Consider the following 14,200-nt stretch of genomic DNA (forward strand, 5'->3'; position numbering starts at 1 on the left):
CAATGTGGAAAAACTAATAAATAAATATGAAATAATTGCTATATGACAGCTGCTACAAACCCGAGCCTGAGACAGGATGGCTTGAGCTTGGGCCTCCTGTGCCGAGGCAATGGGACCTTTTTCGCCAGCACTCTGTCCAAAACGGAACTGCAAGAACCAGAAAAGAGTTTTGCAAATTAAGGATTTGAAATTATTTCTTTTAAGTAACATGAATGTAGGAACTCGGTAGGCGACTGTTAGGAATAAAGTCACACATAACTTGTTTAACCATAACGATATAATGGTGACATCTAATGGTGAGATGACTTTAAGAAAGAAAGACTTACAGGAAGCATGACAGAAGTTCCAGGAGGTCCTGGGACACCGTCCGCTCCAGGTAGACCAGCTTTACCGGAAGGACCCTACAGAAACAACCAACAGGATTAATTATACTGCTTTTAATTAAAATTATAAACACTCTAAACCTAACACACTAAATATATATTCACAAGGACATATGCAAAGTAAGTTGAAACTATGAGCACCACAGCGTATATTTCATACTCAAAAACCAGTATCTAAAGTCAAGTCACCGTATTTTTATAGCATTTTATAAAATAGTGATCATTTCGAAGCAGTTTCACAGAATTAAACAGGAAAGTAACAGAATGATGCAAACTTTAAAAATGAGGCAAATCTAAATTCTGCTGTAAAGCCAACAATGGTGTCATTATTCAGCTCTAGTCAGTTCACTGTTAGTTCACTTTAGTTCAATAATTGTGCAAAATTAATCCATACCTAAATGTAATACATGTTAAATTTCCATTTAAGAAATATATTGTCATATGAAGTAAAAACATATGAAACCTATTAGAAATGATCATATATTAACATTATATATGCATGTTTATGTATGTGCAATACATTTTTGGACATGCATGTCATGCACATGCATAACTATCCTAAAATTCATCAATACTTGTTGATATTATATAAGTAAATATAACAGACAGACGTATTTAAAAAATGATTAAAAACATGCACATTTTTGTATATGTGTTGTTTTAATTGTTTTACATATCAAAATAAAACATATATTTCTGACATATTGTTGCTACATATAATACCATATACAAAATCATCATATAGATATTTTAACATATGTACATTAATTTTAATATGGGAGTTTTACATAGGTCAAATTTCAACTGCCCAGAGAATGTACGCATGTTAAAATTATATATAAGGTAATATAAATGGCAACATTATTCTTCATATGGGGCAATATATGTCATTAATTACATTTCCTATATGGGCATTCATTATGAAACAAGCTATAAGCAGCTCTACTCAAGACAGCAATGCCATTATTCAGCTCTGGTCAGTTCAATGTTGGTTCAGTTCAGTTCAATAATGTCGATCTTGCAAAATTTAATTAGGAGCAAATTCGAGTCAGCTATAAATCAGAAGACAACAGCATCGTTATTCAGGCCAATTCAGTTTTGTTCTCATCCGATAGCGTCAGTGCCATCAACTCAGTGACAAATATTAAATGTCTTTTAGACTCCAACTAAGGAGTGGCAAGGAACCCAAACTCCATCATGTGACAGAAATGGAGAGAAAACCCGCAGCTTTATCTAAAGCATAAACACACACAAAACAACTGTCCACTCACCCTCTCACCAGGATCACCAACAGAACCAGGGGGTCCCTGGGGGCCAGAGGAGCCAGGGAGACCCTAACACAGACAGATATATTGCATAATTAAGAGTGTATCATCTACACAAACCACAACAGAGAAACTTAAAAGTTCTGCTTTTCAGTTAGAAGAGTCTAACGTTATTTGGTCATTAGCTTAATTCTGGGGAGGACTGGGAATGCTAACTGATCATAAACAAATCAATTGAACATACTGCTGGTCCTTCTGGTCCAGGTGGTCCTTCAATCAACATGCCCTGTGAAAACAGTAAAATGAAGAAATTACACACAGAAATAATACATTTAGAAAACACTAATACATTAAATACATCACAATGCTATTTTGTAGCACCCACAATTACTTGTCTTAACAGATAAAGCAGTTGCTTTGATTATTTCCAGTTGTCATGATGGAGTAATGTTTTTATTATGTAAGTATGACTCTTACAGGTTCAAGGACAGCAGACTCTCCCTTCTCTCCCTTCTGGGCTCGCACGGAGGCCTGAGGAAAACAGATATGTAACCCAAAACAGAGCCCAGTCAATATACAAACAGAAGAAACCATCAGTCCAAGATGTTCAGGTACCCACCTACATTATACATTATAACCCTTTTTTGTGGTTTTGGACGTGATCCATAAACCACCGAAACTTAAAAGATTTACCTTGAATGCCATCCATCTAAAGGTAAGTGAGCACTATATATTTTTGTTCTTGTATATGCAGGTCCACAGCATGTTAATACATACTGTACAGCTCTGGAGCTGAAGTCAAGCAGAAACACTGTGGTACCCTTCCAAGATGATACTGCTGTTCTATGCTGATCAAGATTAGGACTGCTCTCAGATCAGCATAAGAGCAGAGGAGTCAACCGATACTGATGCTGCTCTACTGAACTAAGCACTCTATGCAGACTTGCAGAGGAATCTTGTGCAGGAGAAGTAGTGTTTAAGTCTTGCGATAAACAAGGTTTGCTGACATGGGAACCATTTCCTGTTGATGGCATAACTTGCTAAATCATTACTCTAAGCAAACTTGATTTAGTCTTGAGTAAACACTGAATGCAAATTAGTTTACTGAAGTTCTCTTCCAAAACCTAGTGAGCAGCCTTACTGTCAACCAATGTAGCTACTGTTAAATATATTTTCAAAAATATATATATATTTTTTTTCTTATTTGATACGGAGCCCTGGACATGACATACAGGGAAAAATAAAAAGATATCATGGCTGCAAATTAAGAATTGGTTCTGATGATCAATAATCAGTTTGTTCCCTTGTTTCAGTTAAATCATGGCTACTTTGTATTACTTTGTACCCCCATTTTAATTTGATTAAATCGTGTCTACGAGGGACTAAATTAATAAATCGTTAGAATGAATTCTTAATTTGTGTCTACAATTTCTATTTTTTTTTTTCACATGTCATGAATAGGGCTCATAATTTGAAATACAAATATACATACTAGATGAAAATATTAAAACAACAAAAAAAAAAAATTAAAAGTAATCAGAAAATTAGAAATGTTTCCTTCAAGTACTAAAATGACTAAAACTAAAAATAAATCAAATTATGTAAATACAAGTTAAGAAAATTAATTATAACAAAAAAAAATTAAAACTATAATATAATTACTAAAACTTAAACTAAAATTCAATTGAAACTGAAAATATAAAAATAAAAGCCTGTTCAAAATACTATAATACTAAGAGTTTGGCTTTAATATGTTGCTAAGCAAACAATGTGATACTTTAATAATCATACCAATTCATAACTCATACAAATAGTCAGTAATTATTAGATTATTCATACACGTAATAATTATAAATGAACTAAGAATGAACAAATTTATCAATATTGTCCAATATTTCATTAAATATAAATATATTTATAATCAATACTTCTTTTGTGCCATCTAGATGAATTCTAGATTTGTCTTTAAAGTAAAGGACACATGGCTGCTGTCTTCACACAAGGTGTTTGCATTGTCATCACATTTGACCTTAAATTTGTGTCTAGGCAGTTAACTAGGTTTTAGAACAGAGCTCAAGTCTTGGACCAGTATTTAGACCAGCACCAGCGCTTAGCTGATCTTGACAACTCCCTGCATGATCCCTCTGCAAGATTTAAAGCCACTGCAAATTAAATTTAAGCTTTTCTCAAAGCTTTAAAGTGAATTTGCTGGAAAGCACAAGGTAACTTACACCTCCCTCATCTGTCACAGCGGACAGAGCAGGGCCAAAGGTGTCTTCTGTCTTGCTTTCGACGATGGGCTCATTGTAGTCCCTGTAGGAATAGTCATACTCCTTTGTTCCAAAGTCGCTTGTAATGTACTCCTCAGTGAAGGGCTCGTCTGGCGTTTGAGACACCCCTTCACCACCTGACTTGGTCGCATCTATTTCCTCAGCGCCAACAGTCTCGTCAACCTGGGCCGTACCATTGGGAGCAGAGGTAGGGGTGGAGTGGATGGTTTGGAGGATGGAAGATTATATGGTGTGATGGGGCAGAAATGAATAGAAAATAGGAAAATAGAGAGGAAATTGGAAATTAGAAGGCAAAGAGACAGAATAATCAGAATAATAGATCTTACCTGTTGTAAAACAGATATGAGAGAGGGGCAAACATCCACACATAGGCACAGGTTTACAGTTACACACACAGTACACAGTCTTCTTCATGTCTAATTTTACACAATGAATCAATATTCTTATTTACCACTTTATTGTTCAGTCTAAAGGCCTGTTCACACCAAGAACAATAACTATAAATATTACTGTAACATTAATCGTATTAGCATCCACGCCAATGGATGATAATGTTCTGTTTATTATAATCACGCACTGCCACTTTAAATGCTCAAGCAAAATGGAATCCTGCTCTTTATCATTCATCATTTGGAAAAAAAAATTCTAAAAGTGATTCCAATAATGTCATTCCTCTGTGTAGTTACTATTATATTTGTGTTGTAAACATAGAATAAGAAGGATTATTAAAAATGTCCTTGACGTGAACGGTCCTTAAGAAAGCACTTGTCCATTTCATCTCTGTCATCAAGGCATTGACTAAGCAAAATGTGTGACCATAATTATGAGCGTTGTGCCTCAAGATAAATTGAAATCCTTTTTCTGGTGCATATTGTTAAAATATTGTTAAAAAACCAATACATTAGTTTCAAAATGAGACCACAGAATCACTCAAGTCTATGGCAACACACTCTGAAGCAAAAAAACTAAAGCACTACTTCTATTCTCTTACCATTGTATTGTTGACTCTTTCATTTCAATTTTCTGCCCATGTCCATTTCCAAACTATTCCTAAACATCTATTCTTAAATACAAACCTGACCAAAAAGTGGCACTCTAGACAAAAACATGTTTTAGTTAGGTTTATCCATAACTTACTTACTAAGTTGCTCAAAGTAAAGTTTACCAGTTTCTTAAATCTTGCATATTGGCAGTGTCTGCATCCCAAAAAAATAATCTCAAAAGACGTTGTCCAGCAATGAATGCATGGTATTCATTCCTTAATTGTACCATTTCTTTTGTGATCTCTGTTATTCAAGAATTCCATTCTTATGTCAAAATGATGTCATGCCCAGTTTTGACATAGGAACAAGGAGAAAAACTTGAGGCAATTTTTAGAATCACAAAACAATATCTGATAAAATGGATGCTATGCATTCATTTTTCAGTTAAGTACAGCACTTCATGGCACACTTCGTGGCTGCAGAATGGTTAATTGTTAAGGTAAAATACACACAGGCTGGTCTCACCTCCATTGAAATGATTTAGAGTAACTGAGAGACTGTTTTCAGCTCCATGTCTCTCAGATATCTATGGGTGTGGGTTACCTGGTTAATGGTCTCTTCATATCCAGTCAGATCACTCTCTGGCTGTGGGCTCGTCTCTTCTTCTACTGTGTAATAATAATCGTTCTCTGTGGGGGTGTGGTCAGCCTCTGAGTAAGCAGGATCTATGTCCTGATTGGAGGAAGCCGAGAGGTGGGAGGGGTTGGGGGAGGAGGTAAGCAGATTTGAACGGGAGAGATAGATTAGTATGAAACAAGCTCAGGTCTGATGAACTTGTAGAAAGAAAAGATCAATGTGTTTTTGCCAGTAGACACACAAAAACACCATTGATCTCATGTCATAGTAAAATCAGAACAGGAAACATTTGCAGCTGGAATCAAAAATCTTGTAATAAGCCTTTACATTGTGAAAGACTTATTTGAATCACCAAGATTTGCTTGTCCCAGATTTTCCTTTCAACCTGATTTGGTTTAATTAGCCACTTTGCCATGTCAAGGATAAAATATAGTCAAGTTGGGTCAAAACTTGACTTTAAAGTTGTTGATGTTGGTGTCAATAGTCTCAGACCATTGAAACACAACCGACTGCATTAGTAAACAACTTTCGGACATTTGTCCACAATTTCAGATCTTCAACAAAGACAGAAAGAGTTGATAATCATGGAGTGCAGCGTCACAGAGTCGCTGTTTAAACAGGATATTTTCTGTGAAACTGCTTCATTCACATACTACTGACAGGACAGCACAAACAACACATACAAGAGAAACAGGCTGAAGTCATAAAGTGAGACGAAGAAAGAGACTCGTTGTGTCATGTGTAACATTGAGCTCTACCAATGACTCAATAAACTACGACTTCTGATGTTTCTTAACTGATCACATGCTCTAATCGCATTACCTGGTGATCTACTTTCTAAAAACTAACCGGGTAGAGAGTATAGATTTGGAGTGAAAAGAAGACAGACAAAAGACTGTACAAATAGCCATGCGGTGATGACACAGTCTATACCGCTTATCATATCCTTCTAATGATCTCTCAGATCATTTGATATATGAAAGGGTGGAGGAGATCCAGCGGGTCTGTATGTCTCCAACCTCACAGCTGGTCAGTCTCATGATACCTTTATGGATTTACACACTGATTAAAAGTAAAAAAGTACAAAATATGTTAAAAATGTGCTTTAAAAATCCCAAATTTTCTTTTGTGCTTTCCTGATCCTGTTCTGAATGACATTAATACTGAAAACATATGTAAAACCTGAAAGGCAAGATGGCAAGACCTTATTCACAAAGCACACCAGAGTATGTGTTGCATCTGAGATCTTTCAACATTTTCAATGAAGACAAATCCCAGATCAACACTTTCTTTGAGATACTTTATGAATGTGGTCCTGATCTACCAGGATGGCGAGGTTGGAAATACAGCTCTGGAAAGCCAGTGCGGGCTCTTGATTTTGTACCTGTTGATAACCATTGGTGGGTTTCTTCTTGGGTATATCTGGAGATGACATGGTCGTGCCTCTCACAGCAGCCTTGTCGAAGGGTGGGAAATTTTTGGACACTGATTTGACGTTATTGATGTCCAAGACCTTGGGCTTTGAAGGGAGAGGGAAAGGCGCAGGGGTGGGTTTGAAAGCAACAGGTTTTTGAGTTTTAATGACTTCAGTCTTCGGCTTTGCGGGTGCTGCATTGGCTTTTGTTTTGTCTTTGGGTGGTTGTGGCTTGGTCTCTGCTTTCTTTGCAGTTGTCTCAAACTTCTTTGCTATTGTTACTTTGGTCACTGCTGCCTTTTTAGTCTTCACTGTTTTTGCACCATTACCATTAGCTTTAGCTTCTCCGTTTGCTTTTTTCTCCACAGCTGCCTTCCCGTTGCCATTATTATTGGCTTTGCCATTGCTGCCAGCCTTAGCTTTACCATTAGCATCTTTCCCATTCCCATTGCTATTGCCATTGCCATTACCATTTATTTTGGCGTGACCGTTATTTTTTCCATTGTCGTTTGCCTTCTTTTTGTTGTTATTCTTTGGGGCTGGTGTTGCTTTTGGTTTGGATGCTAGTTTAGAAGCTAAAGTAGGTTTTATCTTTGAGATCAAGACTTGCGCAGCAGTAGGTTTGGCCTTTGGCTTGGTTTTAGCTGGTTTAGCTGGAGCAGCTTTGGCTGGGGCAGTTTTTGACTTATCAGCTTTGCCGTTATTCGCCTTTCCCTCCTATTTGATTAATATTGTTTTTATTTCAAAGCGCAAGTGTCAGGTCAGCGTTGATGAAAAGAGAGTGAATGAGAGAGAGATAGAAAGTGGAAGACATCAGGGATGGGTGGGATTGAAATCAGTGGGGATGGACAGAAAAAGAGAGAGAGACAACACAATGAATTTAAGATCGCTGGCGCTTGAATGACTGACTGAGATTTCACTGGCATTACTGGATACAGTACGAAGCTAAGTCAGATTTAGATGTTTATAGTCATTTAATAAGTTTAGACTTCATAAACTTCAATCATACCTAAAGAAACAAACAATTTGATACCGTTTTCTCCAATAATGCCAATCTCCACATTAAAAAAGCAGCATGTTGTGCGCATGGGGATGTAACGCTGTGAGGCACTGGGGGGAAAGTTTGCTCAAATAGCATCTGCTGATAAAACTGATGCATGGCTGGTACACTGTACTGCCCAACTGCACAGAAAGAGAGGGATATTAAAGGAAAGGAAGGGAGATAGTCATAATACACCATTCATAATTCCATTAAAATGACCTTGCTAGAAAATCATTTAAGTAAATAACATACAAATCTGAAAACCGATTCAAATATCATACATTAATCAATCTGAAAGGAATGAATGGCGTAGACTACCCAGATTCAGATGATAAGCAAAAGCACAAACTGCAGAAAATAAAACAGGCATATTAATTGAAGACTAATCCTCAAGTTGACACATACTGAACTAAATTAAACTAGTATAGGTTAACTATACTCACAGTGAAACACAAAATAGCTTTTTAAAGAGCTCAGTGAGCACGCAAGATAAAGACATGACTGTCCACAGGGCAAGAAAAACAGCACTACAAATAAGTGAGAGTACAATCTTGGCCAAAGTGAAAGTAAACCTATAAAGTGAAGAGATGGATATGAATAAACACATAGACACAGACGCTCGCTGTACATGATAACAGATCACAGTGACACAAGACACAAGCGAACTCACAAGTTTTGTTACTCACACAACAGATGAAACGTGAAAACATGCAAACACACATAAGAATAAAACCAGGTTTAAGAAGAGTAATGCCATGCAACTGAGAAGAATGAAAAGTGGTTCCCTTAAAAAACCCTATTTACCTGAGCTATTATGTGAACATCAAATCAAAAAGTTACAATGGCCCTGTTTACACATTAAAATTCTGAATGGTCAAAATATTTTTGGTTAATTTACTATGAAGTATTACTGAATTGCAGTAATTAACCAGAATATGGAATTTAGCCATAAAATGTGAAAAAAGTCAATTAAATACATTCATGTAAATATAATATTTAAAAAAAATAATTTAAAAATGTAAACATAAACTTACTTAATTTACTAAACATAATTTAGATACAGCATAAATATTCCAAAAAATATAACTTCTTCTGTATACATATATATATATATATATATATATATATATATACTTGGATCTATAGACACTACCTTCTCTGTTTAGTAAATATATATTTACTATATATCTCTTTCTCTAGAGCTGTTGGTTTAACACAGTGGGGCCATGATCTGTGATATAGTGTGTGTGTGTGTGTGTGTGTGTGTGTGTGTGTGTGTGTTGTGTCTCCAGTCCCCTTTAAAAATCCACATACACACAATCATGACCTGACCAACACAAACATTCTGGCACTATACAGGTACAAATATATGACAAAGGACAACATGTAAATGACACAAGCAACATCAATATTATAGAGTGACAGGTGATGGCGAGGTGAAACGAGGTGGCGAACGGAAAGAGGTGGGACATCACATGACGATGTGAGACAGAAGTGAACAGAAAAGAGAGGATGAGCAGTATTCAGTTGAAAGAGACTGCATCTGCATCCAACTGATTTTGTAAAAATGTATACATTTAAAGAAATTAAAAATTTAAACTTGTCAATGTCATAAAAAAACCAAGCTGAAGTCAGTATGCAAATATTTCTATTTCTTTTATTTGCATACTATATTGTGATTTTTCTATATTCTGATGAGTTTTTCTTCTATATATTCAAGTATGCATTACCCAAAACCAAAGCCTACAGTCACAGTTTATACTGCAAAATATATATATAAAAAAGTAATCAATATTTTTATCTTGTTTTCTAGTAAAAATCCTTAAAATAAATACATTTACTTGAGAAGCAATGGATAAGACTGTGATACTTATTTTCTTTTTTTTAAACTAACCTGCTGTCTTCTTTTTAGCATAAACCTCATCAAATTTTATTAGATCTGTTTTGTCAGAGGGATGTTTAGAAAACAAGACATGAAATTTATTACATTTATTTAAAACGTTAACATTATTTTTTCAGCCTTGCAGGCACTTATCAAGTTACCCTAAATCAGGTATCATGCCGTCTCTTTCTCCTCCTCTCTTTTCTGATTCACTCCACTTTCACTCTCCCTCTTTACCTCTTTGGTGGGGTCCACGGCTGGGACGGAGGGAGGGACACTCGTAGTTCCTTCATAATAATAGGGGTATTCATAATCATCCCGCTCTTCATCAAAGTACTGAGAGACATGGGGGGAGAGAGAGGAGCTGTGAAGCCAGAGGAATGCAGGGAAGGAGAGAGAGAGGCCTTGTGAGTGGCAGCAAGAGAATGTAGCAAACGACAAGAGGGAAAAAAGAAGACTTTGGGAAGAGAAAATGATTGAGAGAATAATAGGGAGAGAGGAGAGAAAAGTGAAGGATGTAGGAACTAGAGATAAAGGGAAGATGAAAGCATGATGGTTTTATCATTTGTTCATCAGACTCATGGCTTTGAGTAACACTCAGATATTACTGCATTACTGCAAAACACACTGAGAACTTCAATGAACAAGAAAACAAATGCATTCATCTGAAAAGCTGACACGAGGGTATGTTGTAAGCAGTAAGCAAAATAAAGCTATTATATGCAGTTTCAGCATTTAGATTCAATCGGACGTTATAAAATAGTTTTCACCCTAAATTTAGACTGTATGAGCTGCGCTTGAAGCCATTATAAAGCGTAAAAGTCATTGTGACAAGTTGCTATGCTGCTCAGCCTATTTAGCTAAAGAATTATTCATTCTGATTAAATAAATGTATTAAATATAACTATTTATTGAACATTGGAGTAATTTATCATATCTGTCTCATGGTTATTATATGTAAATAAAACTAAAATTGAAAGTATAAGTAAAACCATAAAAAAGCATTATTTGAAATAAAATAAACATTAACTGGAATAATATAAAAAAAACATTAATAACATAGCAGAATCTTTTTTTTAGATAGGCAACATTTTCATTTTAATTTAGCTGAACTTGATGTATTAAAACTAAACTAAAATTGATTAACTATATAGATATAGATATAGAAAACAACTACTAAAATAACAATCTTTAAAAAAAAAAAAAAAAAAATGATAAAAACTTACTGATCTTACTGATGCTAAAATGTGTTATGTCTTCATTAAAGCAATACATTATAATGCATTACAGCACCTGTTTTTAACCATGGTGTCTATCAACCTGTAATAAAGCTCCTCTAGGTTGCTATGTTTCCAGTTTGATCTCAACTTTGAAGTAAGATTCCTCTTGTTCTTTGTAAGAGATAAATCTCAAGAAAGCCACATGCACTGATGAGAAACTGAGACTGCATTAGGACAGAGCACCTTTGATGAGGTGGAAGAGCTGTGGATGTATGAAAATGTGTTGGAGGGGAGTGATGTGTGTATCTGACTCACATGAGTGGCCCTATTATACTATAGGTGAAACATTATACTAATGTGCTTTGAAACATAAAAATTCTAGATTTGTGTGGACGAAATTCATGAATATTCAGCTGGCATTCTGATGTGAGATGCATTTGTGAGTAACATGTACAATATCTAGCTTGGCCCATATTTATCCAAGCATTTAGCGCAAGTCCAATCCAAGTCAATACAGATGCAGCTTTTGAATGGCATGATTAATGACTGAATCAAGGCAGATTCTACAGCAAATATTTGGATGAGTCACTGTTTTTGCATAAGCAAAAACATTTATCATACACTGATGCATTGAGAAGAGTTGAGTTTTTGCTACTGGTGAAATTTTAGTTTCATATCTCACATCAGGACACTTTGCCCCATTGTAAAAATGTGCTGTGGTACTCACGTAGCTGTTTGGGTCCTGGGACTGGATTTTGGGTAGAGGGGAGTCACAGTCGGGGCTGTAGTGCTCGCAGAAATCATAAGCGGCCTGAGCATTGGATGCGATCAGCAGCTGCTGGATCTCACCCTGGAAAGAAGCAAAGAAAAAGAAGACATGTCACTTTAACAACCAGATGTGAATAAACTATCAAGTTTGTTACCAGGGGTCAAGGTCAGGTAATGTGGGATACTAAGGCATATAGTAGATTTTATTTTTTATTTGTATATTTTTTTATTAAATGGTATTTGAATAGCAATAAGTGAAGTGCAACAGAACTGTCTCACATGTGATTTTCTGATTATTCTGATTGAAGACAGATGCAGACAGAAAACGTTTGAAAATGTTCATCATCATCAAATTTGGTAAATAAATACTTGTACTTAGTGGTTTACTTAAAACTCCAGGAATGTGTATTAACAAAGTAAACAAGATCAGTTTTGATTGCATGTTTATGTTCATAAATTGTAGTTCAATTCATGAGGACAATTTAAAAAAGTCCAAACATGTTACAAAGAAACCCTTCTTAAAGCGATAGTTCACCCAAAAATGAACATTCTGTCATCATTTACTCATCATGTTCTAAATCGCAATGAATTTCTTCTGCTGAACACAAAAGAAGGAAGAATCTGGTTAACCAAACAGTTGCCAGTCAGTCCCCATAGACACCCGTGGTATAGAAAAACTCATATGGAAGTCAATGGGGACCATAAACTGTTTGGTTACCCAGATTTTTCAAAATATGTCCAACAGAAGAAAGAAATTCATGAGTAAATGATGAGAGATTTTTTTGTTTTTTGGGTGAACTCTCCCTTTAATTATCATCTATCAATCACAAAGTGTGTATCACAGAATTCCTTGATATCTCTTGCACAAGGTATACCAGACCTGGAAGACCTCCTCATCCAGGAGACGGGCTCCAAAGACAGTGATGCCCTTGGTGTCCAAGACTGGGTTGTTGCTACGCGGCAGAGTTTTTGTAATACGATTCTTGCAGTCAAGGATCAGAGTGATGTTCTTCTTCTGCACAGAAATGGCAATGCGGTGCCACCTATAGGACGAGAGGAGATATTCAAGGTTTAATCTGCGTGAACTGGGCAGATAGTCACAAAGAGTTCCTGTATATAGTTTGAGTGTTTGCCAAGAGCCATTCATATAGACTGTAAGGAACCTTTCAGCCCCTGCATACAAAATTTCTTAGTCTAATAAGTCATGTTTATTATTCAAACAACAGTTACACATCACATTGCTTAGAAACTAACAGCATCAGTTTTGCATAGCACAAGTAATTATAAGATATTTGAAACTGGATGGGCTGATGGGGCTCAGCAGGCATTGGTTACTGACTTGCCGTCAGCCAGGTTGACCGCTTTGAACAGTGGGTAGTCCTCTGGGGCGGGTTTGCGATTCTGGTCCTCATACAGGAAGATGGGCGAGCGTCCCAACTCTAGACCGAGCTGCTGGACACCCTGCTCATTATAGATGGACAGCAGGAAGGCTTGAAGACCAGCCTTGGCCTTTACCAGAGTCATGATGGAGAAATTCTCCGGGAAACGTCCTACAAGAATAAAAAATAAATAAATTGAAATATGAAGATTTGAGACAAATAATGTAGGTTACACTCTTAAAAATAAAAGTGCTTCACGATGCCATAGAAGAACCTTTTTGTCTAAATGGTTCCATAAAGAACCTTTAACATCTGAAGAACCTTTCTGTTTCACAAAAGGTTCTTTGTGGCGAAAGAAGGTTCTTCAGATTATAAAAAGGTAAGAAAGAGATGACTGGTTCTTTGAGGAACCAAAACTGGTTCTTCTGTGGCATCACTGTGAAAAACCTGTAAAAGTGTACTTCAAGCACAGACACATTTGCAGTCTGGGATAAACTTATGATTCATGACTCAAATTGCAGAAATTGCACACAATTCATTGACGCTAAAATTCAGATTTGGTTTTAATTATGCAACCATCTCATTAGCTACTGATAAGCTCTCATCCTGCTTTTGAGGAGTAATTGCATGTTAGGAACCCAAATGATTTTCACCCAGACCTAGTAATCTTTCTAAGCATATTAAAAGAGCATCCAAATAAAAAAAATAAAAATTGAAACCAGTATGGGAATGAATCTGTCAACCAAATTACTCATCTGATAAATAATTTCTCACTTCATTTAATATATAATGCACTTTCCTTATAACCAAAATGTAAAATTCCTAATTATATATACAAACATCTAAAAAAGTATGCAACCTTGTCTCAGCACTTTTCCTTTCAAGCCTTTCAATTATGAACCTATCTTTTGCACAAATCATACCCTTGTCCTTTTGA

At 36.0% G+C, this 14,200-nt stretch overlaps 1 protein-coding gene across 2 annotated transcripts in view; it reads right to left on the reverse strand.

Annotated features, from left to right (window-relative positions):
- The window catches only part of LOC306885656 (uncharacterized protein), a 37,569-nt gene that overhangs the window by 16,417 nt on the left and 6,952 nt on the right, over positions 1-14,200 (reverse strand). Inside the window, exons 3-13 of one of the 2 annotated variants that reach the window (XM_079442329.1) lie at positions 13,224-13,434; positions 12,765-12,927; positions 11,844-11,966; positions 10,134-10,232; positions 5,526-5,654; positions 3,880-4,101; positions 2,126-2,179; positions 1,893-1,934; positions 1,655-1,717; positions 327-401; positions 61-147 (exon numbers count right to left, since the gene is read on the reverse strand). In XM_079442329.1, coding sequence (XP_079298455.1) covers positions 61-147; positions 327-401; positions 1,655-1,717; positions 1,893-1,934; positions 2,126-2,179; positions 3,880-4,101; positions 5,526-5,654; positions 10,134-10,232; positions 11,844-11,966; positions 12,765-12,927; positions 13,224-13,434 — 1,268 coding nt within the window. The remainder of the gene's footprint in view (positions 1-60; positions 148-326; positions 402-1,654; positions 1,718-1,892; positions 1,935-2,125; positions 2,180-3,879; positions 4,102-5,525; positions 5,655-10,133; positions 10,233-11,843; positions 11,967-12,764; positions 12,928-13,223; positions 13,435-14,200) is intronic. The other variant, XM_079442328.1, reaches the window with a different exon arrangement.

Source organism: Barbus barbus (genome assembly GCF_936440315.1).
Source record: "Barbus barbus genome assembly, chromosome: 19".
Lineage (NCBI taxonomy): Eukaryota > Metazoa > Chordata > Actinopteri > Cypriniformes > Cyprinidae > Barbus > Barbus barbus.